This window comes from Marmota marmota, unplaced genomic scaffold (assembly GCF_001458135.2).
Source record: "Marmota marmota marmota unplaced genomic scaffold, marMar, whole genome shotgun sequence".
NCBI classification, from domain to species: domain Eukaryota; kingdom Metazoa; phylum Chordata; class Mammalia; order Rodentia; family Sciuridae; genus Marmota; species Marmota marmota.
In genome coordinates, this window is record NW_026000185.1 from 9,258,358 (window position 1) to 9,286,143 (window position 27,786).

A 27,786-nucleotide genomic window follows, 5' to 3' on the forward strand; every position below is an offset into this window, starting at 1 on the left:
CCCCCCCCCGGCTCCCCTGTTGCCCTCCTGAGACAGCGACGCTCATTCCCGGGCCTCTGATGGGGTGGGTCTTCACTGCGGATGGCTGGCAGGACTCGCATTCTGTCTGATGCCCAGCACAGTTTGGTGACCCCGTGGATGCTGTTCTGTCATCTCCAAGTTCCTTCCTGGGCATTCCCTCCTTGAGCCGCCTGCCCAGGGGCTGTGGTCTGCCGTCTTCTGTTTGATGATGAGCTCTTACAAGCAGTGGTCTGGGTCAGAGGCCGCGTTGCCCCCGGCCGCATTCGGACGGAGCTCCTGGAGGAGGGAAGCGCAGCCTGGAGCAGGTGCAGAGCCCCGGCCTTTCCTGTGGAGGAAGTGTGGAGTGGGTCTCGGGGTTTGTGATGAGCTCCTGAGTCTGGTTTTCCTTTCCTTCACAGGCAGGGTCCCCCCGGCGGCCATTGGAACCCAGGCTTGGGGCGGCCCACCTCCTGGGAGTAACATGGAGGCAGGGAGTCCTCAGCAGCCCCTCGCACCCTCCTGAGGGCTGCCACCAGGCACTGAGGTGGAACCAGGGGACATGGGTTCCCTCCCCCTCCAGCTCAGTAAGGACCAGATCCATGAGTTGGGAGGCCTCTGCCTGCCTGCCCCTCTGCTCACTGACCTGAGAAGGACACGGTCATCAGGGCTCTGGGGAGGTGGTGTGAGTCGGGTGGGAGGACAGGTGCACAGGACGTCACAGCCGTGGTTGGCCGTGCCCACTCTTCTCTATGTGTCTGTCAGGAGGATGTTTTTAGTTTCTTGGGAGGGGCCTTACCTGATGTAAAAGGTAGGGCTCCTGGTTTTCTTTGCCACCACTGTGCTACACAGAGTCGGGGGCAGAAATCTAGTGGAACAACGGGGTGGGGACTGGGTCAGAGAGTCCAGAATCTGAGTCCTGGCCCTTGTGCATCCTGTGTGACCTTGGCAAAAGGAAGGACCCTCTTGGGTCCTAGTCCCCCCAGGATCCCACAGTGGGGTGAGACTGCCCCAGGGAACCTGAACCCTGACTGTGCTCAGCTCAGTGCCTTTAAGAAATGCTGATCTGCTTTCCTCCTGTGAGTGTGCCAGGGGGCTAGGAGCAGGGCTCTGTGTTAGATCACGGGTCCCAGCACCCAGCCCTGCTGGTTCTAGCAGTGCCCTGGAGGTGATCTCGGGCCCTCATCTTTGGGGGGTGGTGAGACAGGCCTCCTCAGCAGGCCCCCGAGGGCCAGCTCAGGCCCCAGCTGTTGTCGTGACCGCAATCCCCTCCATCTTCCTCTGCTCGGCTTAGTTGTTCCTGTTCTCAAGCCATCCTGTAATAGGAGAGAGAGAAGAGCAAAAGGGGACATCCAAGGAACTCTGGGGAAGGGATGTGGCTCTGGAGCCAAATAAGGAAACAGGCAGGAAGTCTGCGCAGACTGTGGAGATTGATGGTGGCCGTTGTCCTGGGCAGAGTGGGGACTCTCAGCACCCCTGCAGCACCTCGGGGTTCCCGAGGCCTGACATCAGGCCTCTGTGCCTGGTATCACTCTAGCTGAGAGATGTCCTGGAGGGGGTGTGGGGGCTGGGCAGTGCCTATTGTGTTACAGAGAAGCCCTGAAACTAGCAGGAATATCCGGGGCTGAGAGTACTTAAGGGGTTCTCTCTTTGTGCCTTAACTGGTCCTGGATGAAAGGAAGGAGGCTGCCTCAGGCAAGAGCTCTCGGTGTTTCCAGAGGAAGGAAATTAAGAGGTGACCCGCCCACTCCCTTTACAAGTGAGGGAATCGGGGCCCACAGGGCCCTGACTTCCCTGAAGACGTGGGCAGCATTGCAGGGCAGGAGCAAGAGAGTCCCGCACCTCAGGCAGCCTGAGACTCCTGACGGGAAGAGCGGCCAAGGTGGATCCCACACGGGCCTAAGATGAAGGGATTGGTCTGTCTGATTTAACTCAGTGCTAGAAACATCTCTGTACCAGGTTTTTGTGTAGGGTTTGTCTGGGGCTCCCTCTGGAGCCTGTGCCAATCATGACCAAGGGAGGACGGTGGCGGGGCAAGAGTCTCCTTGCAGAACCAATAGGTCTCCAACAGAGCCATGTGGTTGGAGAAAGGGCAGTGGAGACTGAAGAGAGAGGAAGCCCACGGTACCTGGGGCTGGGGGGCCTCAGGAGGAGAGTTCAGTGGGTAAAATCTGCATGTGACACCCCTTCCATATGTCCTCTTCCCTTCCTCTCCAACTACCCTCCCACCAGGGGTGCAGAGGCCTGTTCCTCTGGTGACCCTGGAGTCTCACTGGAACTGAGTGCAGAACTGGGTAGGGTGTTTTGTTCCCAAAGACGCTCACAGCAGAGCAGGTAAAGTGGGTGAGTGTGGCCTCTAGAGGAAGAAGGCAGAAAGACCTGAGTCATCTTCCAAGTCTGACTCGCCTGCTGTGTGAGCTTAGCCAAGTTCCTCAGCTCCTTTGTACCCCGGTATGCCTGTCTGTCAAGTGGAAGTGGAACGGTCCTGAGCTCAGATGCTCCTGACCTATGCAGATTAAGTGGTGGTCTGCAGAGAGTTTGTTTATAAATACTCACTAGTGTCTCCTGGATGCCAGGCACTACCACCAGGCACTCAGGATAGATCTTGTCACCACTGTGTGGAAAACAAAGGGGTAGGAAGCCATGTCTCTGGTCTCGGAGTGGTCAGGAGGCGTCTCAGGAGGCACATTTGAGCAGAGATGTTTAGAAAGTGGATGTGGCCTGAGAGCTGTCTGGAGAAGGAGTCTCCCAGGTGGAAACAGCAGCAGGCGCAGGGGCCTGGAGTGCGCGTGGCACGTTAAAGGAGGCCCAGATGGCAGGAGGAGAGTGGAAGGGCCTGGGGTCAGAGAGGACAAGAGGATCCAGGTCATGGGTGGGCGTGGTGCCCAGTGAGGACTGGGGCTTCCTCCAGGTGGCCCAGGATCCACCGGGGCTATTGGGCTGGGCAAGGATAAGGTCTGGCTGCCCCTAGCAACCGGGTTATCAGTAGCTGTAACCATCCCGCGGGGCTCCTCTCTCCTGCCCCGGGAGAGGGTGGGGCTGGAGAGACAGACGGGCAGAGAGGAAGGGCCTCTGGTGCTGGGAGGTGGGTAGGATCAGATCTTGAACGTGGAGCCTCTTCCCGCTGTTCCCATCCCACCAGGAGGCCAGGATTTGGGGTACAGCGAGTGCTTGGGGTTCCCTTGCTCTTCATGTGGCCGGCACATCTTGTCCGTAGGACTGACTGCAGCACTGGTGTGAGGAGGGGGGCCTGGTGGCAAGAACCGGAGTGCAGGGTCCTGGCTGCTGGCTGCCAGCTGCCAGCTGGGTCCTCCTGCTTTGCTCTTGGGCAGCCTCTTCCATCTCCCTGCCCCATAGGAAGCTTCTCTTGTCCCTTCAGGGGAGGAACAGCAAATTCAGCCTCTAAGTTGGTGGGTCTCTCTAGAGGCTCCAGGAGGAGAGTCTCACCACGGGTGCTACAGAGACACAGGGCGCCCTGCTCTCCCCTCGCAAAACCAAGAAGGAAGTCCTCGTCCTCCCCTGTCTGCCACCCCCGGGGCATTCCCACTGCTGGCCACCCACCCAGGAAAAGCTCCCCTTAGCCAGTTGAAGGACCTCTTATATAAAGTATGTTGCATATAAAGTATGTTGACACCCAATTCAAGTCTTCATACATGTACTTTGGATAATGATGTCCAGGTGGCTCATGGCTGCTTGGCCCCCTGCGAGCCTCAGGCCCTCCTGAGTGAGCAGGTGGAGCTCGGCCCCCTGCAAAGATCATGGCAGTTTCTTTTGCTGCATTTGCAGTTTCATTATCTCCCCAGAGTTTCTCAGGTGAGGACACTTCAGACAGCTTGGCTAAACACCTAAACACGTCCACTCAAAAGCTTGTAAGGGGCGCGGTGATGTCTGGAAACAGCTAGGAGAGTCGGCATGGCCCGCTAGTCATCGCTCGCAGATGTCTCCGTGGAGGGTTTTCAAAGTGGTGATAACGGGAGTTTCTCTTCTCAGGTTCCCAATTAGCAATTGCATAATGTTCTCTCCAGAAACAGCTGCTCAGACCTTGGTGCGCGAGTCCAGGCATTACACTTGCGATACAGCAAAGTCCACAGGTTTGTGTGCACTCGTGGTGGAAGTGGCCTGCTCCCCCCGACCCAGGTGGCAAAGTCAGGCCTGCATCCCCACCTCCCGGGGCCTGGTGCTTGAAAACAGGAAGGCAGGTTCTCAGCACTCTAGGGACAAGCAGAGTGGCTTTTAAAACCCAAGTATCAGAACCCTTTCCAGTCTCCTAGAAGGCTGATTGTTGCTGCATGGTTAAACACCTGTCACCCTGAGGGTGGAGTCCAGATTCTCTAGTGTGGCCTCCCAGGGTCCCCCCAGCATTTCCCCTCCGGCTCCCAGGTTCACTGCCCCCGCTCTTGAGTCCTGTGGTCCCTGTCCCTCCTGGCCAACACTGTCTTGCATCTCAGGCTCTTCTCTGCCTGGAACACCCTGCCCTCCCTGTCTTAGAGCAGAGTGAGCAGTAAGGCCTGGACCACTCCTGTCTCCACCCCTGTCCCTGTGTGGTTGTGTCTGAGTCCTTGGTGCCTGACTCCTGAGTCCAGCTTCCTCCCTCTGAGATGGGAATGCTAAGAAGCCCTGACCTGGTGGGATGCTGAGTACAGAGTACAGTGACACAGGGCCTGGCAGAGGAGAAGCTTGCTGAACGTTCATGATAGCGACCACTCCTCCTGCCACCATCCCTGATGTTTCTCCTCCTAGTACTTACTACGACCCTGTCATGGTCCCCATGTGCCCCCAGCAGGCCTTTATCAAGTGTGTAGTGTGGTTCTGTCACACTGTTTTGTAACGATCCCAAGTAACTGTAAGCTCCTTAAAGGCAGGATCCAGGCTTATTTATCTTTCTATTCTCAGAGCTTGGATCACAGTAGGCCTTTAAGGAATGTCTGATGGATGAATGAGTGAGCCGACACGTCACCAGACAGTTGAATAATCAGATGAATGATTGAACCCTTCTGTAAGTCCCTCCTGGGTTAGGTCTGAATTACAACTCAAATTCCTCCACCCTCTTCAGCTCCCTGGCCTCCAGCCTGGGCCCTGCCACCAGCATCCCCTCCCTGGAGGAGCCGAGCAGGCTCCTTGCTGGCCTCTGCTCCCGGAATTCCTTCCTCTCATTCTTCAGGCCTCCTCCCAGGCGCATCCTTTCCTCCTCTTCGGCTGAAGCTGTCTCTGCCCCAGCGGTCATCCTTACGCACTCATGTCCTGCTTACTGTCTCCTGGACCTAAGCTCCGTGAGGATGGGACACCTCTGTTTACCAGGGCATGTTCCTTGGATGCCCAGTGCCCCAGGTGTGGTAGGTGAGCAGCAGTCCTTGAGTGAGCCAGCATATGTGACACGGGTGCCTCTGACCAGCATGCGGCATAGATCTCACTTGATGGCTTGTTTCCTATTATTATTATTATTATTTCCTATTATTACTCCTATATTATTCCTATGAAACACGAGCTAGTTTCCTATTCTTGTCCCAGGTCCAACTCAGAGCTGGGGACTCTGGGAGCTCGCCTTTCTTCGCATGGCTCGGCCATATTCACATGGGGCCTCCGTTCTCCCAGAAGCGGGCAGGGAGAAGAGGGAGACTTGCAGGAGATTTTCCTTTTTGCTGCTAGGCCTGAACTCTGCTTGCCTCACTCCTGTCACCTTACATTGGCCAGAACCTGGCCTGGGCTCCTGTCTAATTGCAAGGCATGTGAGGAACCTGGCCTGCCTTTGTGCTCTGGAAACAGAAACGGGGTTGGCGGGCCAGTCTCGTCATAGTGGGCACGGGATGCTATCTCGGGGCCAGAAGACCTCAATGCTGGGGTCTCTGAGTCTCTTTCAAATTTCTGGAATTTTCTAGCCAGCAACATTGTCATATCAGCTGGCTCTGACATGGTTGTCTCTCAAGAGACACTCCTGATGGACTGGACCTTCTGTTTATCTTATGTCATGGTGGTCCTAGGGGTAACCGGGGGGCCCTGCCCTGGTGGGGGGGTGCACAGCCCTCTGTCAGGAAGAGCCCAAGGACAATGTGGGCAAAGTGTAGGGCCCTGCTTCTTACCTGTTCACAACATTACATCATGTTTAGAACAGTTATTTTTTTTTTTAGTTTTATTGATTTTATTTTTTTAAATACACAACAGCGGAATGCATTACAATTCTTATTACACATATAGAGTACAACTTTTCATCTTTGTATAAAGTATGTTCACACCAATTCATGTCTTTATACATGTACTTGTGTGTTTTTTTGTATTACAATTCTTATTACACAATATACCACAATTTTTCATATCTGTTTGCATATAAAGTATGTTGACACCCAATTCAAGTCTTCATACATACATGTACTTTGGATAATGATGTCCATCACATTCTACCATCCTTGCTAATCCCCTGTACCCTTCCTTTCCCTCCCATCCTTCTGCCCTATCTGGAATTCATCTAATCCTCCCATGCTCCCTCTCCCTACCCCACTGAGTCAGTCTCCTCGTATCAGAGAAAAACATTCAGCATTTGTTTTTTTGGGATTGGCTAACTTCATGTAGCATTATCTTCTCCAACGTTATCCATTTACCTGCACATGCCATGATTTTATTCTCTTTTAATGCTGAGTAATATTCCATTGTGTGCATATGCCACATTTTTTTATCCATTCATACACTGAAGGGCATCTAGGTTGGTTCCACAGTTTAGCTATTGTGAATTGTGCTGCTATAAACATTGATGTGGCTGTGTCCCTCTAGGGTGCTGTGTTTAAGTCCTTTGGATATAGTCTGAGGAGAGGGATAGCTGGGACAAATGGTGGTTCCATTCCCAGATTTCCAAGGAATCTCCATACTGCTTTCCAGATTGGCTGCATCAATTTGCAGTCCCACCAGAAATGCATGAGTGTGCCTTTTTCCCCACATCCTCGCCAACATTTATTGTTATTTGTCTTCAAAATAGCTGTCATTCTGACTGGAGTGAAATGATATCTTAAAGTAGTTTTGATTTGCATTTCTCTGTAGAGATGATGAGCATTTGTTCATATATTGATTGATTATATATCCTCTTCTGAGAAGTGTCTGTTTAGGTCCTTTGCCCATTGTTGATTGGGTTGTTTTTTTCAGTGCTTAGCTTTTTGAGTTCTTTCTATACCCTAGAGATTAGTGCTCTATCTGTGTGAGGGGTAACAATTTGCTCCAAGGATGTAGGCTCTCTGTTCACCTCACAGATTGTTTCTTTTGCTGAGAAGAAACTTTAGTTTGATTCCATCCCATTTATTGATTCTTGGTTTTAATTCTTGCATTATAGGAGTCTTATTAAGGAAGTTGGGGCCTAATCCCACATGAAGATTAGGATCTACTTTTTCTTCTATTAGACGCAGAGTCTCTGGTTTAATTCCTGGGTCCTTGATCCATTTTGAGTTAAGTTTTGTGTATGGTGAGAGGGGTTTAATTTCATTTTGTTGCATATGGATTTCCAGTTTCCCCAGCACCATTTGTTGAAGATGCTATCTTTTCTCTGGTTCATGTTTTTGGCACCTTTGTGAAATATATGATAATTGTAATTTTGTGGGTTAGTCTCTGTGTCCTCTATTCTGTACCATTGGTCTACCAGTCTGTTTTGGTGCCAGTACCATGCTGTTTTGTTACTATTGCTCTGTAGTATAGTTTAAGGTCTGATATAGCGACGCCACCTGCCTCACTCATCCTGCTAAGGATTGCTTTAGCTATTCTGGGTCTCTTATTTTTCCAGATGAATTTCATTAGAACAGTTATTCTTAATTTGATGGTGTCTTTATTTTCTTGAGGCTTAAAATACCTTTTCTGGAGAGAAAAAGTTCCCATTAAAATAGTCTAGAATGCTTTTTTTAAAAAGTGGGGACTGACAATCCTACTGCTATCAGGCCACCACACACCATGGCAGTGGGGTCACAGGCAGCAAGAACTCATTAGACGGCCCAGCGGGACCTGGCTGGCATCCGTCCATCCCTTCCAATCTGTGTTGTGGCTGCTGCCCCAGGAGCACAACCAAAAAACTCAGATGACCCCAAGCCCCTGTGAGTACAATGATCTCTTGTGTGCTCCATGTGACAGACAGGTCTCTGCAGGATGGGTTTACTTGTGACATGGTCCTCTGCCTCCCTGCCCAGATGGCTGCAGAAGCCACCTTCCTTCTCCGTCCTACTCCTCCGGACCTCGGCAGCAGGCGGCCTGCCTTGCCTCTCCATCCCCCACATCTACTTGTCCTTTGACTAGTGTTTCCTCGAAGGCCTCTGTTCTGCATTTCCCATTCTGGGCGTGCCTGCCCCTCCCCAGGGTGCCCTTGTGGACCACCTGATGGACCTGGCTGCTGCTCCTCCAGGAAGCTGGGGCAGCAGCATCTTCTGAGTGAAACCCCTCTCCATCCCGCCTGCCAATGTGGGCAGTCCTCCCGGAGAGCCTCCCCAGCACCTGTGGGTCCTGGTCCCCCAGCCCCCCCTCCACATCCTATGCCTTGAGGGACAGGAGCCCAGCAGGCCATGCTGGCCCCCAGGCACTCACCTGTGAAGGGCACTCCCTTCTTCCCATTTCACACACCAGGGCCCACAGAGCCAGTAGGAGGCACCGCGCGGCCTCAGGGAATGTGACCCAGTCATGTGGATCCTACACATCATGGCCCCTGCAGCAGCTTTGCCAGGCCGCAGCCAGTCATGTGGGGTAAATTAGGGGTTGCAAACTCACAGGCTCGTGGAGGCCACCCAGGGGTGGGACCCATGGGAGTAGCTGGGCAGGATGGTGGCACTGTGCTTCCAGCTCCTGAGTGTCCTTGCTGGTCAGCTCTTGCCCACCAGCAGGACTGATCCTTTTTATAGGGAAGCTAAGAATCTGGATTTTGTACAGAAGTCTCCTGTTTATTGTTTTTAAACATTGCTCAGTTTATACAAAACATAGATGTGGGCCACACTGTGAACCCCCTTTAGTGCCTGTGGAGAAAATGGCGGGACTGTCCTTGCCAGGCCAGAACTCCATCATCCCCAAGAGGGAATCGATTCCAAGCAGAAAGGCAGGAGGCTCTGTAGCTCTGGAAAACCAAATGCTCCTAAATACAACTAGCTATTAGATGGCATCAACCAATTAGCAGTGATTTTATTAGAGGTGATAATGGTGTTGTGGTTAAATAGGAAAATGTTCTTAAGTGTTTAGAAATACACACTCATGATGGCTGCGATCTACTTTAAAACACTCTAGCAAAGAGGATGAAGCAGATGGGGAGAAGACGAAGCGCTATAGGGTTTCGTTAGAATTTGCCGTTTTGACATCTTTAATTTTTTTTAATTCTATCCCATGTGTATTTTTTAAAATTTGTTCTTTTTAGCTATACATGATGGAAGAGTGTATTTTGGCATATTATAAACATGCGGAGTATGACTTACTCTCGTTAGGGTCCCATTCTAGTACATGATGTGGAGTTACACATCCTTGCACACTCCCAGTGACACACTCCCTCTAGCCATGCCCTACCCTCTATAGTTACCACCCAGTTAATCCATGTAAGTGGGTCAATCTACTGGTTAGGATACAACTCTTGTTATATGAACAGAGGAGAGTCATGTCTGATTCGTCCTACTGTCTTTCCTATTCCCATCTCCCTCCCTTCCTTCTTGATGTCTTTAAAGATTTTCATTTAAAAAAAATCATAGCCACAGGAAACCATAGGCTTCTATGACTCATTTTGAGGTCTTCCATGACCCTTAGGTCACCTTCTACCCAGTTATGTGCAGAGATTCAGGTGGAGACCACAGGGAAACAGCATCCAGGACAGAGGCTGGAGGTCATGCAGCCCTGCTGCCTTGGCACAGAGGTGGTAGGTGGCTTCTGTTAAAGCCAACCTGGAAGTGGAATCTGAACAAAATCCTGGCTGGGGAAGCCTGGTGTAGAGGAAGCTGCAGATCTTTCTTGTGCAGGTTAAGGGAGGCTATCACTTTGAGCTCCTGGGCAAGACCCTCCCCCTCATGAGCCTCAGGTGTCAGCCTGGGTCGGTCCAGCACAGAGGGCCCAGATGAAGACTTCAAGATCCTGTTGCTTCCCTTTGAACAGCTCAGGTAAACGGCGCTTGGTTTTCAAGTGGAGACGGCTGCCACAGTGGCTGTGCTCACAGCAGGACCTGGCACTGTGAGGCCTGGGCATTTGGGGTTCCTCCAGGGGACGACCCCCATCTCGGTCAAGTCGCTGTTGGCTGGGGGAAGGGCGAGAGGAGGTTTTAGACAAGTGCTGAGGGCACGTTAGACTCTAGGGTGGAGGCCTCCGTGGCTCAGTTAGCCCCACAGGAAGCCTGAGAGACCATCTGTGATATCTTCTTGTTAGAGTGTTTTGAGCATCCCCTTCCAAAAAAGGAATCTTCCCAGGCTCCTCCAGGGCTGATTAGCTCTTTCTCGTCTTCCTGCAGCAGCCTCTCAAGCTGTCTTCGAGGGTTTCTTGTGCAGATTAAAAATGAGACTTATGAGCCCCGTTCAGCTCTGACCTGATGCAGTAACCACCTTCCCGAGGAAGGGTGTCTAATTGCTTAATGACGGGTGGGAGCTCGAGGACTGTTCAGTCAGCTTCCTCACGCTGTGACCAAAAGACCTGACGAGGACAACAGAGGAGGAAAAGTGTGTTCTGGCTCCTGGTTTCAGTGGTTCAGTTCATTGTCGGCCGACTCAGCTCTAAGTCCGAGATGAGGAGGAACATCATGGCAGAGGAAAGCGGCTCAGCCCATGGCAAGCAGGAAGCAGAGCTCTGCTCACCAGTGACAAAACATAAACCCCAAAGGCACACTCCCAGTGACATACTTCCTCTAGCCATACCCTGTCCCCTGTGGTCTCTGATTAGGACACACCTCGTTACTTCATGATGACGCGACGCTCTTGCACTGTCTCACAGGAGCTTTTGGGGGACACCTCCCATCCAAACCGTGACAGACACCAGAGAACACAACCTGGCATGCAGAGCCCCAGTGGCTTTGGCTTGGGAAGGCCCTCGTCTTTCTGGGCGAGGTGTCTTCCTCATCCACATACAGTTGCCTCTCCAGGTTATATGGGATTCCAGCCACTGGCCAGGGACCCTGCTGGCAGTGATGCTACAGTGACCCATGGCCATTCAAGTGCTGCCATCCTCTGAGGAAGGTCTTCAAAGATGCACTCATCAAGGGGTGACTTTGGGTGGCCCCAAGGGGCTCCTGCTGGCAGCACAGTTTCCTGGTGCTCAGAGATGGGGGTGCCTGGGGAGGTTTGAATTTCAGATGAACAACCAACAGTTTCTCAGTGTGGTGTCCCCGTGCGGCATGGCAGGTTTTCTCTGGGGGAATACTTCGGCTGGAAATCCATTTGTTGTTTGTCTGAAGTTCACATGGCACTGGGCATCCTGTATCTTCATTTGGTAACTGCTGACCGTGGATTAGAGATGCCAGGTCCAGGTCCTTGGCAGGGCTTCGTAGGAATGCTCTGGCGGAGACTGGGTGCTGGGCAGGTTTTCTAGGTGCCGTCTCAGCACATGGCCTCGTTAGACAGGTTCTACTGAGCCCCTGCCGCAGGCCAGCTTTGTGTCAGCACGGGGAGCAGAAGGGGGTGCCCCTGCAATCCACAGGGCCGGGGGTGAGGTGCCATCTGCTCTAGGCTGCCTGTCCTCCCCTGTCCTTCATCAGACTACACTCATCATGTTGCTGTGAGGTTGAAACAACCCTGCCACTGCCCTCTCCCTGCTTGTCGCTGACACACCCCATTTGGTCTTTAGCCCAGAAGGAGCTTCTTCAGAGGAAGCCTTGGCTGGCGCCCATACAGCCCAGGGTGTCTTTGTTGAGCCAGGGCCCACCAGTGCAGTGGGGTGTGGTGGGGCTGGCTAGAGAATCTGTAGGCCCCTCACTCCAAACTGTGGAGGACTTCAAGCGGGGACGGCATGGTATCACACGGCTCCAAGCACCGCCCTCTGCTGGCTCGGGGCACGTGTCTAAGAAGGCCAGGCGGTGCTGGGGAGAGGGGGCCGAGTGATGGGTGTGGAGCTCAAGCCTCTGAGTGCCCCTACCCCCATATTCAGGGGCTATTCAGTGCCACCCATTAGGCTGAGTCCTGTAGGGGACATGTGCACAACACCAGCAGGGTGCCACCAGATGTCCTGGTTTTTCAAGAGAAGGTGGAAATTGTTAATATCGTTGCTTCGGGAGGATTTTTTTATTGTCATTAAAAATGAAGATTTTTAGTGACAATATTTTTAAAAACTGAAAGCAGAATTAATCACCTCTCCGTAGCACTGAGCGGTGATTAGTAATTCCGTGTTTACCTATGTGGTCCTCGATTTTTGTCTTCATCAGTGGGTGTGAACGCCTCGGCACACGATAACCAAGTCATGTTTTTGGTTCTGTCCTGAGACCACGCTTGGCACATTGCTGTGCCCAGGAGGGAGCAGCCACCCCTGCTGGCTGGGCATCATCTGGGCACACTGCCAGAGGTTCTGACCAGCTGTCCCCCACCTGTGAACAGTCGCACTTCCTGGTCATAAAGCGGTGGCATGAAACGCCCTGGAGCCGGCTGGGTGAACTGATGCGGCGGGCTCCACGGGGTCCCTCCTGGACAGCGAGGGGAGCCCACCCAGCACACCTTCTGTCTGTTCTCAGGATGCCAAGTTCGTAGAGGAACGGAGAAAGCAGCTCCAGAGTTACCTGCGCAGCGTCATGAACAAAGTCATCCAGATGGTGCCCGAGTTTGCTGCCAGCCCCAAGAAGGAAACCCTCACCCAGCTGATGCCCTTCTTTGTGTGAGTACCTGGGACTGGGCACTGCTGCTTTGTCCTTTGGTGAGTTGGGGAATAAGGGGTCTGTCTGGCTCTGGTGGCCCAGCTGTCCTTGGTGCTGAAACAGAGGTGTGGCCTCGGTGCTTCTGAGACCCTGAAGGGAGGGTTATGTGAAGTCCTCAAGTAAATTCAGGCTCTGGGGTTGTTTTTTAAATAACTCCATCACAGTAAAGATTCGTGTTCTGTTCAGCTTCCAGATGTTACAAATCTAGAGCAGCTTGAGCAAACTCGAGCTCCCGCTGGCGCGTTACCCCAGTAACACTCAAATATGAACAAGCTTGCGACGAGGGCCAGACTCCTGCCCTTCCCTCAGACGATCAGTCCACAGTGGCCTGTTAGCAGGGCAGGTGCTGCTCTGAACTGGGTCTCCTCATTGCAGCTGCCGGCACCTCTCCTCTGCCCACTTTCCTGTGGCAGCTGGTGGCCACTTTGGTCACCACCTTGCCCCTGAGCAGTCCCCTGTTCTCAGTCTCCTCCTAGCCTGAGACATTTACATCCTTGGACTTGGGAGAACCAAATGACACCATCTTTGTTTTGTAAAAACCGAGATGCTATAGAAGCAGTGAAGTTATGTCTAAGATGTTGTCATTGTGGGAACCATAGAAAAGACCTGGGGGTGTCCACGGGTGGGACTGGACTGTGACTTGCTGGGCTGCAAACAGGTTCCTCTTCCCCAGTTCCTTCGATGGCATGTGGAGGGTGTGGGGCTGTTTCGTTCAGCAGCGATGCTGTACCTCAGACGCGGGCTGCTTCCTGGGGGATGTGCCCGGGACTTGCAGGTTGAACTTGCAGCAGCTGCTGGCAGGGCTGCCCTGCTCTCACTGCAGCCAAGATGGCAGTTTGGGTCTACTTCAGGGCTTTTGGAAGGAGACCGTTGTGTTGTGCTGCTGTGATAAAAGGCACTGCGCCTGGGCAGAGGGACCTCTTTGGAGCATGGCGTTTGTTTGTGATGCCTTGGTCTTGGGCCACACTGGTTCATGAGAAGTTCTCGTCTACCTCCCATGGGAGCCCTGGTGTGTGGGTAGCTGACCTCTTGCTGAGTCGTGAACGTTTGGCTCACCTCCCTGAAGGCGGGATGGCTCCAAGATGAGTCTTAGCAGAGGCCCTGCAGGACGGCAGTGTCCCCCACCTAGCTCAGCAGTCCAGGGCTACCCAACAGCACCTCAGAGTTGGAAAAACTGCCTGTTCACAGGTGCTTGGGCATGGGTTGGACCCAGCAGTGCGGAGCAAGAAACCTTGGGTGTCTAATCAGCATGGAGGACACAAGGTTCAATTTCATGAGCTGTAAAAAAACAACACAAATGACATAATGTTGACACTGGACCTCGGACTGAACACTGGTCCAAACCCCACTTGAAATGGAGCATCTCCACTCCTCGGGCTTTCCTCATAGCTCCAGGCAGAGCTCAGCCTTCAAGTTGTCTCCTCTGGGGGCAAGGGGAGGTGCGCACAGCCATGCTGGCCCAAACAGCAAGAGTAGCATCTCACTGAAGCCTAGCAAGGAGAGGAGGTCCAGATTCCTTGCCCTTAAGAAAAAAAAAAAAAATCTCTTGGCTAGGGAACTAAACCTCTCAAAGCATAAGTATTCTTCCAAATTGACAGATTTTTCTCACATACCAATTCAGGATCCAAGAGGGTGGGCTTGTTGCCTAAGATGTCACCCCATCTTTGGGGCACTGCCTAATCTGTCAACTGCCTTATTTCCTCTAATCTTCCTGAGAACCTCTTAGGAAGAGAGCTTCCAGATTTGCCATTAAGATAGTAGTTATATTATGAAATCTTGTGAAACTGCCAAGTGTCGTCTTCCCCAGTACTGACGAGCAAGTGATCCCCTGGCCAGTCACCTGTCACCCTCACTAGGCATCCAGGTGAGAGGTGTGCCTTGAGCCTGGCCCTCACACTTGTTTTTAGGGGCAGTGGGATTTTCTTAGTTGAAGTAGTTGCCCACATCAAAACCTTAGAAGACATCAGATTTGGGGGGAAAAAAAACCGGATGTCAAGCTTCTCATGAAGCTCTGTCCCTCAGCGCCACAGCTCCTAGCTGCAGTCAGTGGGGACCTGTGCCCACTGAGCATTGAGCCTCCCATGGTACCTTTGCCATATGCCCATGTGTTGTCAGTCCTGGGAGCCAGCCCAACGTTCAACTGCAGGGTACAAGGTCCTCGGGGACACCAAAGCTGGTGGGTAGGACTTGCTTTCGTTTATCCTCATGAAGACATTCCCTAGAACTTTCAGGCAGGATCTGCTTTTGCACATGGTTTTCCATTTTCTGTGTGTTCCACTGTGTTCTGCAAGGGGCACTGTGACTTTTAAACAATCTGCCATCCGCACAAACCAGAGTGGAAGCAGCAGGTTGAATTCTACCCACCCCCAACCTCTGGGTCTCCCGTTGCCTGCCTTGTCCATGCCAGCAGCTGAATTGGGAGGTAGGATGGTGGGAAGTGGGCCACTTCATTTCTACTGGGGACTGTATCGGTGTGACTCAGGAGCGTACCAGAGTCTACTTCCCAAAATGGAGATGAGTGGCGACCCCCAGCACCCTCTTCTGTTGAGACGCCCACTTTGATCGTGTTGGCCTGTGCTTGGGGAAAAGGCAGAGCCTGCAAACGTGCATCTGTAAGCACATCCCAAGGGGAAGGTCAGGTACTGTGTGTGCAGGGGTCCTGTCCTCCAGCGAGTCGTCCTTCAGGACTGGACTGCAAATGGGCGATGGCGTCCATGATTTGAGGAGCTGTCATTTAGTGTTGCGTTTCTGCAGAGTCATTCTTCCTTGGGAAGTCACCCTGCTCCTTGAAGGGGGAGAGGAAGTTGGGGTGGGAGGCAAAGTTCCAGTGGGATTTCAGCAGGAAATGCGGTCCGACTTCCACAGCTGCACTGCCACCGCACTTGAATTTGTTGTATTTTTTTTTTTTTTTTTTCCCAAAAATGTGAACTGCTGTGTTCTCGCAGTGAACAGGTGAAGTTCAGCTCGGGGATGGAATGCCCAACCTGTGCTCATCCAGGGTTCGTCCAAGCTGAGACCTTTGGCCTTGCAAATCTCTGCTAACAGCAATGACATTGTTCAGGAACTGGCTCCCATTGCTTCTGTGGACTGTGGAGCGCCTCGGGGGTACTCAGCATAGCCCAGTGTGGGGAGGGAGTGCAGGTGCTGTTTAAGATGGCTGACATGAGCGGACCATCTCGTGTGGACGGTTGGGAAATAAGTGTGAATGACTTTCAGTGGGACGAGCGTGCCCTGGTTTGGCCTCTGCTCCAGCTGGTCCCTTCCTTTGGCCACCTCACCGATTCATGCCAACTCTGTGGCCCCAAAGGCAGACCTGGAAAGTACAGAGGTTTGGAGTCAATCATAGTTCCCAGCTCTGTCAAAGAGGAGGAGAGTGACCTTGGGCAAGAACACAGCCTGAGTCTGTGCGCACAGGGGTAGATGGCCGGGGTCTTGAGAGTGCCCAGCTCAGGTGCTGCTGTCATTCAAAAGGAATCCCTAGGAGGAGGGGGAAATCCCAGCAGAGAGCAAGGCATCCAGGACAGCAAAGCTGAGGCCTGGCTGCCTTGGGGAAGGCCCAGGTGGGGACGGACAAGGCTTCCCCCCACTAGGCCCGTGCCAGAGCTTGCTGGCTGAGGCTGCAGGGCTGCTGGCCCTGGCTTTGCACAGGGGCAGTTTAATCTGTGGGCAGCTTATTCTGTGGGCAGCTTTTGGAACCATGGACCAGGGCTGCTCTACCCACAGAAGCTGACTCTTTGGATCTGGTAAAAAGCAGCTGTGTCCCCTGGGCCTCTGCCATCAGGCAAGAGATGGGAGAAGAGGTCACTGGCCCTGCCCGGTTCCAGAGGAGTGAGGTCAGGAGCCTTCTTCTGAAGTCCTCCTGACTCCACAGTGCTTTTCTTTTCTCAGCTGTGAAAAATGAGCCTCGAAAAGTGAAGTGGCCGAGCCATGGTGTCACATGGGGATAGGGTACAGAGGGGAGTGTCAGTGGGGTTGATGTGGGGCCAAGGCCTCGTCATCATGCAACAGAGCGCTCTGAACCATGTTAACGGTGGCAGTCTCCAAGTTTAGAAGCTCAAGTGTGGTCCTCTGCACTGTCACTCACCTGACCTGCTGCCTCTCCTGGGGAGGCACTCTGGGGTGGCCTGCCACCATCAACTCTAAAGCCCCCCGTTGTGGCTGCTGGTTGGTGTTGTCCATGGTCCTGTTCACCACCACCCCCCCCCTTTGGGGTCAACTATCTAGAGTAAGACTGCTGGAAGGTGGGACTGGGGCCAGTTAAGGGACTCCAGAGGCTATGGCCTGGGGGGATGGGGACCCAGGTGACCAGCAGCCCCTCCTTTATCCATCTACCTGGTCCAGAAAGAAGGCAGTTTGGCCTCAGGACTCTGCCCTGCTAGCCATCTGTGGGAGCAGCTGCTGGGAGGGAGCAGGGGTCCCGTGTGCGCTGCTTTGTTCACTGGGGGCCTGCAGTGGTGGTGTGTGTCCCCACCAGCTCATCTGGAATGGGTTGAGAAGTTGCTGTCATGACTGGGGACAGTGGGCGTTTGGCATGAGTGACGAGGGGAGGGCTGTAGACGGGGCTTGACTCAGACCTGCCATGTGCTGATCTCAGATTCTTCCCAGCAGCTGGGCCTCGGTTTCCTCATCTGTAAAACGTGCCTGGAGACAGGCCCTGGCAGAAGGTTGGAGCACTAAACCACAGGCCCGTGGCGAGCTCTGGATAGGTCAGCTCTGGCAGCAGTAAGGACGATTCCTTTTGTCATTTGCAGGAGTGGCACAGCTCTGTCTTCTGGGTTCCTTAGAGACAGGTCAGAGGTGCTCATTCTGAGGTGTTGGCAGGCACGCTCCTGGAGACATCAAGAGACCAAGTATCTCTCCGTGTGTCCCCAGGGAGCAGCAAGCTGATTAGGGAGGCAGAGGCTCAGAGGTCTGGACAATGGCATCCCTCTGCCAAGCCCTCACTCCCAGCGACCAGGCTGCCAAGTCTCCCTGCCTCCCTCACAGAGGCCCTTTTCTCTCCTCAGTAACTGGTCAGGGTGCAGATGGTCCGATTTGATCATAACAGATAAGCCTGGGTTGTCATTAATTTTTGGTAGCATTCAAACAGCCACGTGACACAAAAGGCAAGACTGAGTCAGGCTCCGGGTTCAAATGCCAATCCTGTTACCCATCAGCCTGAAGACCTGGCCCCCTGCCACAGTATCCCATCTATAAAAGGGAGCTTGTGGCAAAGACCTTACAGTTTTGTGGAGAGAATCCTGAAAAGTGTCACCTAGCAGGTGTCTTCCAAGGGGAAGCAGTGTTCACTGCAGTCACTTTACCCCTAAAGGCCGAGTTGCAGGGAGATGGTCCCACGGCCTACCCTGCCCCGTGTCTTACACGAGAACAGCTGAAAGTCGTCTGAAGAAAGGGAAGCAAGTTAGAGGCGTGGCCACCCACACAGCAGGCTGGCTGCCCTCCGCAGACTGACTTCTTGTCCCAGCAAATTACAATGGCTTTCTTCTCCATGGGTAACACCATTTCACACTCGATAAGTGACATCTAGGGCAATAACAGAGCACTTGCCTTCTTGGGTGATCAGTCAGCTACTGGCATGTTGACGCTATGTGACAGTAGCATGTTGCCCATGCTGCTCCTGGCCAGCCTCGACTGGGCAGAGTGGACAGCCAGCGGGCCTTCATCCTGGCTACCGACTCCCAGTTGCCTCTGCCCTGGGCACGTAGAGCAGAAATCAGGGGCAGCCCACTCAAACTGGGGAGGGCACCTCAGAGTCACATGGCAGCAAATGACAGGTGGGTGAGGGAGTGATGGGGTCACCACGGACCAGTGGCTTGTCCTAGGCAGCTGCAGGAGGGTGCCTATGGGCATGTGACATGGCAGTGGCATTGCCTGTGGAGGGCAGAGCCATGAGCAGAGCCCAGGGGCCCAGCCTCCGGAACAGGGCTGGTCAGAGGGCTGCTCGCCTCTACTCTAAACACTCAGGCTGACTTGCAGGAATCCACCTTCAGTTGCCTGTCCAGCTCTTCTCAGTGCCCATGCAGAGGTGTGGGCAGCTGCCTCTGCTGGACCTCTCCAGCCCCATCCTCGCCCTCTTGCATCCTTGGGCTCCGTCTTTCCAAGAATGGTGCATCCACGGATAGTATATGGCCTCCTGCCCTCGGCATGGTTCCTTTGGGAGTTCCCCAGGCTGCAGGGCGGGTCAGGCATGGAGTCCATGAGTGGAGGCAGCGCAGCTTTTCCATTCACAAGACGTGATGTTGCTAGTAGAGGTTGCTAGATTTTTCATTTTCCTAGAGAGTGGGGTGTTGGGTCACTGGGTAAACGGCGACTGGCAAGCTCTGTGGGCCAGAGTGACAGTGACGTTGTGCCCCCTGAGCAGTGTGACACTGTTGCTCTGCATCCTCGGTGTTTCTTTGTAGTCATGCAGGAGGCGGCACTCGTCTCCTCGGGCAGCACCTCGTGGGCCTGCCCCTCGGGTTTTCTGTCCATGTCTTCTGCCCATTTCACACAGTTAAGTTTGGGAAGTTCAAGTCCTTTGTCAGGTACGGTCTTTCAGCCTGGATTTTGCTTTGGATGTCATGTCTAAAAAAAACTGCCTAAACCAGGGCACAGACTTTCTCCTGAATATTTTAACTTTACACCCAGCTCTGTGCCTCACTTGAGTTAACTTTAGCTTAGGGTCAAGGTTCACATACTACCCACAAATGAGCCCATGTGGGGCCAGTGGAGAGAGGACAGGGAGGAAGAGGAGCACTGGGGGTCTGTCCCACTTCTTGGGACCACGGCTCTTCTGATGGTTTTTTCTGTCTAATTCTCTATTGTCATTGTGTCAAGTTTAGTGGCTGAGGCGGGGCTAGTTCCTTCTGGAGCCTTCTCCAGCTTCTAGCAGCTGCCCACACGTGGCCCCTTCCTGTGTCACTGCAACTTCTGCTCTGTCCTTGAACTCAGTCTTGGGTAGTCCGAGGGCCCTGACACTTTGGTGTTTGTTACTCTGGCACCACAGGGCGGAGTGAGTATAAAGAGCCTGATGCCACGACCCCACCAACCTCAGTGCACAAAGTGTGGGGCACTTCTGGGTTCGAGTCCTCAGTCTGTGGCTGAGGTGCAGAGGGCAGGGTGACCTGTCCATTTTTGCAAAATGGCAGAGATAACCCAGCTGGATACAGCTAACCTGAAACAGGACACCAGAGGAGGATTGTTCAACCCAGGAATGATAATGGGGGGAGTTCTGGGTTGATCGATCGATAATTATAAACAATTACTAGGGAGAAGTGTGTTTCCTGATACGTCTAGAACCACTGTGATTAAAAACTATTGTTTTGACTGGAAAATTAACAAAACATGATAAGATTAGAGACATTTAAGTAACTACCTTCATGCAAGTACATTTACCAAAGGAAGTTTTTACATATAAGCGATTAGGATTAGCTTTCAAAAATACATGAAAATCAGTCTAAACACTAAAAGCTAAGACCATGCCCGTTTGGTTCTCTGGGAATGAGCAGGGAGGCAGCCTGAAGCCCACTGCCTCCCCGTGGTGCTTACCAGGAAGGCACCTGCTGTGGGCGTCACCCCATCTCAAACACTGCGAGTTCAAGAGCAGGAAATGGCCAGGAGGACCTGGGTGTCAGGTGGCGATTGCTGTGGAGAAAAAGTGGGGGCTGGAGAAGACCCCGGGGGACTGGGGCACGCAGAGGCGCACCAATGCCAAGGCCCCAACAGTGCCCAGCCTGCCTGAGACAACAGAAGCCAGGCTGGCGAGGACACTCACGTCCTATGCAATCTGTGGTCAAGGGGGCACCCTGCCAGCCCCAGAGGAGGAGAAAGAAACAGTCACAGGATGGTGTTTGGCCAGGCTGGGAGGGCTGGGCCGTGACCCGCTGCACTCTGAAGGCAGGCCCAACAAGATCTGCTCAGTGGGGATGTGAGGAGTCTGGGACATGTTCCCAGTGTTGGCATGAGGAACAGAGCTGCTGTTTACTGCAGGGGCGGGTGTGAGAGGTGGCCTTGAGGCGCTGCACTGAGAGATGCCCGTCAGTCCCCCAGAGCCATCGAGTGGCCTTGGAGCCTGGAGTTTGGCACAGAGGTGCAGGCTGGGCCCATGAACAGGGGCCCTGTCATGCCACAGGCCTGAGGCCTGGTGAGGGATCTAGGACTGAGCACAGGAGGAGCTGGCAGAAGACGGTGCACGAACGGGGCCCCAGAAGCCACAGGCGAAGGTGCTGCAGGCAGCAACATGAGGTCCAGGCCTTTCCAGCCTCGAACACTTTCTGCACCTTGGCCAGGGGCCAGTGAGGACTGGGGAAAGCTGCACTGCAGGCTTGGGACCAGTCACATCCTCACCAGTGGTGGGGCTTTGGGGGATGCTGTCCCGCCATGCTGGAATCCATGAGGGGGTGGCTGGTGCAGAGAGGGTTGGGGACAGATAGCCCAAGAGTGCAAAGCTCCAGGCCAGGGCCACCCTAGCAAGGCAGCTTTGAGAACGCCCCCTCGCCCTGTAAACACCATCAGGTCTCCCCCTGATAGTTTCTCCTGGGGCCACATTGTGCCTTTTGAGCCATTAAGGTATCAAAGGCGCAGCTGTAGAGAGCACAACCCGCCGGGGCTCGCCATCCGCACTCTCAAAAGCAGGCTGACATCAGGACAGGCCTGGCTGAGCCCAGGCAGGAGGGAAGATACTGGACTTTCCACCAAGTAGCCAGACGCCTATGATAACTGTATCCCCCTCACCTCCCTTACCTCCAAGGTGGGGGCAGCACTGTCACCTGAGCAGGTGTGGGAGTTGCAGTGAATGAGAGGAAATAAGGCATCTTTCTTGGGAGAGCAGAAGTATGGGCACCTCCTAGCTGAGTGACAGGTTCCTTGAGGCAGCAACGGGAGGTGCTACCAAGTTCAAGCATGGATCTTGGGGCCAAGCCTGTGTCCTCCTAGGCTTCAACTGGGCCGGGCCCCCAGGTGACATCAGCATGTTTTCAGGGCTGTGCCAGTTGAACAGGTTGGGCTGAGGATGAAGCTGATCAGTAATTCTTGGGAAATGCCATTGGTGGTGAGAAAGGCCCCCGTCTGACCCTGGGAGTGACCATGGAGGCCCTTCCCCACCTTCAGTCTCAGGGCTGTTGGTGTGGCATTTCAGGAGCCAGGGGGCAGGTGGCTAGAGTGTGGCCTTGCTGCTGCAGCACCCCTCCATGGCCCTGAGTGGGACAGAGAGTCCCCGAGACGGATGACCTGGGAAGGCCCCCCAGGGCCCGGGCCTCACTGCAGGTGCTGCGCCCATACCCGGCTAGATGCTGTACGTACTCCAGCTCAGTTCCTCACAAGTTTTTAGAGGGTGGTCACCGTTACTCAGTTTGGGCAACAAGGAACCAGAGGTGTGATAGCCAGTCCCAGTAACTCGAGAGTAACTGGAGGCCCAGAGAAGTCAGAGTTCTCCCGCTGTCCTCTGGGTGTAAGGGGAGCTACAGATGTCGCCAGGGAGCGCAGGGTCCAGCTGATAACACGACAGACGTTTACCAGGGATGCGTGCTCACTGCGTCTGGACTAGGTGTCGCACCTCCAGTCACATGTTCTTGGGAAGGAGAGAAAGGAACATCCTGCCCTGCTAGCCTACAGACGGTGACTGGCCAAGGTGCGATGTGACCAGACAGCAGCACTCTCTCCTGTCCCCTAAGAAAAGGGATCTTTACAATTGGCATCTTTACAATTTACAACAGGCAATCGTGGCAGGAAGAGAGAAGCCACAGCCTGGTGCCTTAGACCCCTGACATGGCAGTGTGGGGGGAGGGGCTCACTCTTCAACCCACATCCAGTAAGTAATTAAGCAGTAACTTGTGGCTCCAGAGGCCCAATCCTGTGAGGAGGTACCCTCAACAGGTCACAGGTGGGACACTGAAGGGTTGGGCCAGGTCCCCCCACACTCGGCCTCTTGGCCCGAGATGGGGTTGATATCCTTCAATCCCAGCAGGTGACCAGGAGGGTTAAATGCTCCCCCACAAAGGGGTGGCCGCAGGGTGGGCATGCATGGCACCAGGCCTAGACCTCACCCTGCCACACAGGGAGGAGGCTGCCCAGGACACCTGTGCCTTCTGGTTGCATCTGGGCCCTGCATACCCTCTGTCACCCTGATTTTAGCACTGTGAGGCCTGTTTTGGACCCGTGACCTCCAACTGGGGTTGAAGGCTCCGGGTGACTTGTACCCAGCGGCACGGGAAACCCGATCCTGCCAGCTCCCCTGCCTGCTGCCATCCAGTCCTCAGTGGTGGTCCCACACTTTCTAAGGCCACCATCTCAGAGGACAGTCCACTATAGTTTGCATTTCTTCTAGAATTGGTGCCATGAGGCCCTCTATGTGGCACCGTTGGTAGCCCTCCCTTAAGCCTCACACACTCACCATCCAGTATCCCCTCTCCAAGCTACACCAGGCACATCCTCTAGTCCCAACTCGGCAGGAACCCGAGATAGTCAGAGGGGCTCCAGCAGAGCCTGGACCCGTCTTCCTGGGCCCTGGGTGTGGGTCCTGCACACCTGCTGTGCCAGGGGTTTGGGGAGACTACATAGCACTCAACAGGCAGGGCCTGGCTCCAGGGTGGCAGAAAACTAGGCGATCCCAACTCTACCCCAGGCACAGGTTGGGTTGGCAACTGTGAAGGGGACCAGGAAAAGAGTGGGGCAAGAGAGGGGTGGTGGGCAAGGACTGGGCCCGCAGCTGCGAGGTCAGCTGGGCAGGTCTTGGGCGTACAGCAGAGGGAAGAGCTCAGAGGTGGAGGTCTGCTGCTTACTCAAGTCAGCATGGTGGTGAGGGGTGGAGACGGGGCCTCGCCTGGGACGCCCAGCCTGATGTCTCCCTTGCACCACCCTGAGGGCTGCACCCAGCTCTAGAGAACCCACTTAAGGTGGATCTAGTGCCTGGCGTGCTAGTGTTCCGGATGCTGCTTGGGCTGAAGGAGTCGCCAAGCAAGGTCTGTCCAGCATTTAGCCTGACCTGGGGGTGAGGAGCAGGGTGTGGCCTCGCCTCCTTGGTACCGTGTGGTCATACAGCTGTGATTAATGCCCAGGGGTTAGATAGCTGGCCAAGTCCTGCCTTCCACCCGCTACTGGGCTACAGCCACTTCCGCTCACACACAGTGCTCCAACAGAGACCAGGTGGTCCCCAAGCCTACAACACTTACCTCTGGCCCTTTAAAGTTTGCCAACCCTGGCACCAGAATGACATGGCCGATCTCTGAAGTGACAGCTCTCCATGCTTGTGTCAGAGGAGGGAGAAGTCGCAGCAGCGAATACTCCCCTGTCTTTAGAAAGGACAATCAATCAGTAAGTATCCTATCCATCCACTCTATCATGTACGCTCCTGGGCGCAGTAGATAGCTCTAGAAAGATTCTTTGAAATTTTTTTTCAGATGATAGTTCTGGCTGCCTGGAGGACAGGGTGGGGCGGACTCACTTTTCGACTTTGCACCACTTTCTGAGCTACCTATTCCTGAAAATAATGAAGGGGTCTGTTTCAAAAAGTGCAGAGCAGCTGAAGAGCCGAGATAAGGAGGGGGCGGGGAGGTCTCCTGCCATATCTCCCCTGTGAGAGGGAGCTGTGTCTGTGATGAGCAGACCCTTCAAGTAGAAGGCGTCCCACTTTCTGGGAGGAAACCTGTGGAGGACACTCAGAATCGCCAGCCGTATCGAAAGGGGACTGTTGGGATCTGATCTTGAGGGTGCAGGACCCTGTGGAAACTCAGACAGCCCCAGTCCACAGGAGGCTCGTGTTGTAAAGGTTTGGGTTACAAACACGGCCAGAGCTCTCCTGAGGATCAGCTCTGGGCTGCTGAGGGACCACACAGGAGGCGGCCTGAGTCAGACAGGCCTGGCGCTCGGGGCGCTGGGCACTCCCAGGAGCCAGTGGCACTGTAGCGGGCCTGGAGGGCAGCGCGGGAGGCTGGGCTAGGGTTGTGGATTCAAGGTAAGGAACAGGGGATGGGCCTGTTGGGCTTTCAGAGCCACAGTCAACGTGACCTTGAAGCCACTCTGGGCATCACCGAGTCCAGTGCCACCCACTGGAGCAGGGATTAGAACACATCAGTGATTCCCAGACCCCGTCTCCATCTTCACTCTGTCCACTGTTCAACGAATTTCCTCTGATACCGTCTTTAGGTCACATGTACACCACAGCTCTGCTGCCGGGACCACCCGCACCTTGCAGACCCTCTCGCTCCACCAGAAGACCTTGTGGCTAAGTCCACCCTCATCTCAAGTTCACACCCTAGCTCAGATGTCAGCTCGTGGGAGAGGTCACCCCTGACCAGCCCCGTCTCCCCCCCCAGTGTCTCCCTTTCTCACAAAACTAAAGAGCCCTGATGGCAAAGAGAATGACAATCCTGCAGCTGGACTCAGCAGGAGCTGCTGGCGCCACACCCACCAGACTGTGCGTTAGCGCGTTCTTCCAGTGCCGAGTCCTAACTACCCTTGGGGTTGCAAAGGCGGCAGGTTCCTGTCTGCAGGCCATCCTTTTGGGTAGGCGTTTGGTGACATCAGTGTCCCCTCCTGTGGGTCCTGTCTCTTGCTACGTATTTTTTATGACCTTAAATACATGTTTTCCAGAGAAGTTTCTCCTCTTTGGCTGTGAAACGTGCCCTTGCTGGGAGATCAAGGTGGTTGCATTACTTCATGACCCTAAAATGGGGTCCAGAATGTGGCCTCATGAGCCTGCTCAGACACACAGCTGGCTTGGGTGGATCCTCAGTGTCATAGCACTCAATGTCCCATTTCCCCACTCAGCTGAGTAGTGGCTGTCCCCCCATGCCTGTGAGCCCCTAACCATCCGATTCTCCTCCTGTCTTACAGTGACATCACCCCTCCCGGAGAGCCCCTGAACAAGAACAGCCGGCCCAAAGCGGCTTCCCGCTTCCCCAAGCTGTCCCGTGGTCATCCCAGGGAGATGCGCAACGTGGAGCCCCAGAGCGGTGACCTCTGACCTCAGCAGAATCCAGATCCCAGCCACTGTCCCTGACTTGGCCACGGCAGCTGGCCTGACGCTTTGGAGTGATGACCACGTCCACCTGGTCAACCCAGAGAGCACACCTTTCCTGCCGGCCACATGCCACCCTGATTAAACTGGTCAGTCTCAGAGCTGCCAGGCCCCTGTCCTGAGAGTGCGGCGGTCCCTCGTTGGACAGACTGGCACACGTGGCCACTGCTTGCCAAGGGCAGCAAAGCCACCTATTCCTTGCTCGGGCTGGGGTCCCCAGGTGTAATGCACAGTGCCCAGGCTCCACAGGCAGTCCCCTCAGAAACCACCCGAGCCTCTTTCCCACGAGGGAATTGGCCTCTTTTGAACCTGACCACCTGGCTGTACCCTCTGGACAGACAGAGCTCTGTTACCCTCCATCAGTGGTCACTGGACACCCCGGTGGTATCACTCCTGTGGGCAGACATTCCCGCAGACTGTGATGGAGCCACCGGTGACATTGAACTTGGGTGCTTGGCTGCAGGAAGCAGCACCACCTAGGAACCCTGAGGCCACGATGCAGCTCGTCGGGCTGGGTGTGGGCTCCGAACCTCCAACCCAGGCCTGGCCAGGCACTGCTGGCCTCAGGTCATGGACCTGGCTTGGGGGACCAGTGCAGGTTTATCAGACCCAGATCCATCTGTAAACGGCACCTGATCAGATCATGATTGTTCCCCAAAGACAGTTTGTGATGTGCCATCTGTCCCCTTCCAGTGGGAATGGAACCCTTGTCCCTCCTGTCACAGGGAGCAGGATGACCAGCGCAGCAGCCCCCTCGGTCCTCTGCCAGCCTGGGTCAGGTGGCTCCACCTCAGAATCATGGCACCTCCGCACTGAGGGCCTGTGCGAGGGCTGGGCTAGAGTGTGTGGCCCCGTGCCCACTGGGCCATCGTGGCCTGCATGGATGACAGGCGAGGGAGGGGTCATGCAAGGCCACTGTGGGCTTGTGCTTGAACCCTCCTCTCAGCTCATTGGCTGAAATCTCAGTGAGCCACCGGTGTGAGCACAGAGCACGTCCTAAGGAAGCATCACCCAGAAGACTCCTGTGGCAGGGTCCCCAGTGCGGACAGGGAAGCCATCAACATGCCCAGCAGAGCAAGAGGCAGCGGAGGGCTTCGTGGGGCCCTGCCGTCAGCTTGCAGGTGCCAGAATTGCTGGCGTACGCGGCCTCACTGAGCAGAGCAGCCCTGGCCCCTGTGAACACACAGCCCTCGAGGGCAGGGGCTGGCTGCAGGACTGTCTGTCCACCATCCCCCCTGACCAGGGGGTCTACGTCGAGATGGCCTCTTTGTCCTGCTGTGTTCCATAGGGTGGACCCTCCTCAGACACCCGATCAGCAGGCAAGGAGTGCACTGGCCTCGCCCTCCCCAGCCACCCCACCAGGAACCTCCTTCAACATTCTGCACATGAACTTCAAAAAAATCGCCCGAGAGCTACAGTCAACTGTGTGCTTGTCCTTTAGTTATTCATGGAAAGTGGGTCCAGCTCTCCACGACGTGAATTGTAAGAGGATGTGCCCAAAGGCTACGGGAATCCCATGGTTTGCGGTCTGCCCCCCTCTTCTGATCTTGGAAGCCCTGGAATGGCAGTCATCCCCTCACAGGCGTTCAACGCACATGTAACCCCCACTGAACTCTGAGCTTTCGTCGCCTGTTTTTTAAAGGCACAACAGCCCACCTGCCACCATTCTATCTGTCCGGTTGATAACAGAGGCCTACCTGGTGCCAGCCGGACAACGCATAGGAAGGATGACCACCGTCCTCCCGGTGGGTCCTGCACAGCAGCTGTGGGCTGCGTTTCCTGATGCCCGAATCTGGGGCCCTTGCTTTCTCTCAGTTCTGCATGGGACAATTTGTCACTCTGAGGATGGGGTCACAGCATTGCAGGCCATGTTCCTGCTCCACCTGTCTGCAGCCTAGAGACACCAGCTGACCTGTCCCATGAAGGCCAGGCCCTGTTCTCTGGGGTCCCCCTAAACGCCCTCCCCAGCACTGTCAGCCTCTGG

General features: G+C 54.5%; 1 protein-coding gene across 5 annotated transcripts in view; it reads left to right on the forward strand.

Moving 5' to 3' along the window:
* Nucleotides 1-26,461, forward strand: part of Snx29 (sorting nexin 29) — a 386,701-nt gene extending 360,240 nt beyond the window's left edge. For 4 of the 5 annotated variants that reach the window (XM_015490624.2, XM_048789518.1, XM_048789520.1 and 1 more), the window contains 2 exons: nucleotides 12,629-12,768; nucleotides 25,619-26,461. In XM_015490624.2, coding sequence (XP_015346110.2) covers nucleotides 12,629-12,768; nucleotides 25,619-25,748 — 270 coding nt within the window. In that variant the 3' untranslated portion in view covers nucleotides 25,749-26,461. The remainder of the gene's footprint in view (nucleotides 1-12,628; nucleotides 12,769-25,618) is intronic. The other variant, XM_048789519.1, reaches the window with a different exon arrangement.
* The last annotated feature ends 1,325 nt before the right edge of the window (nucleotides 26,462-27,786 follow it).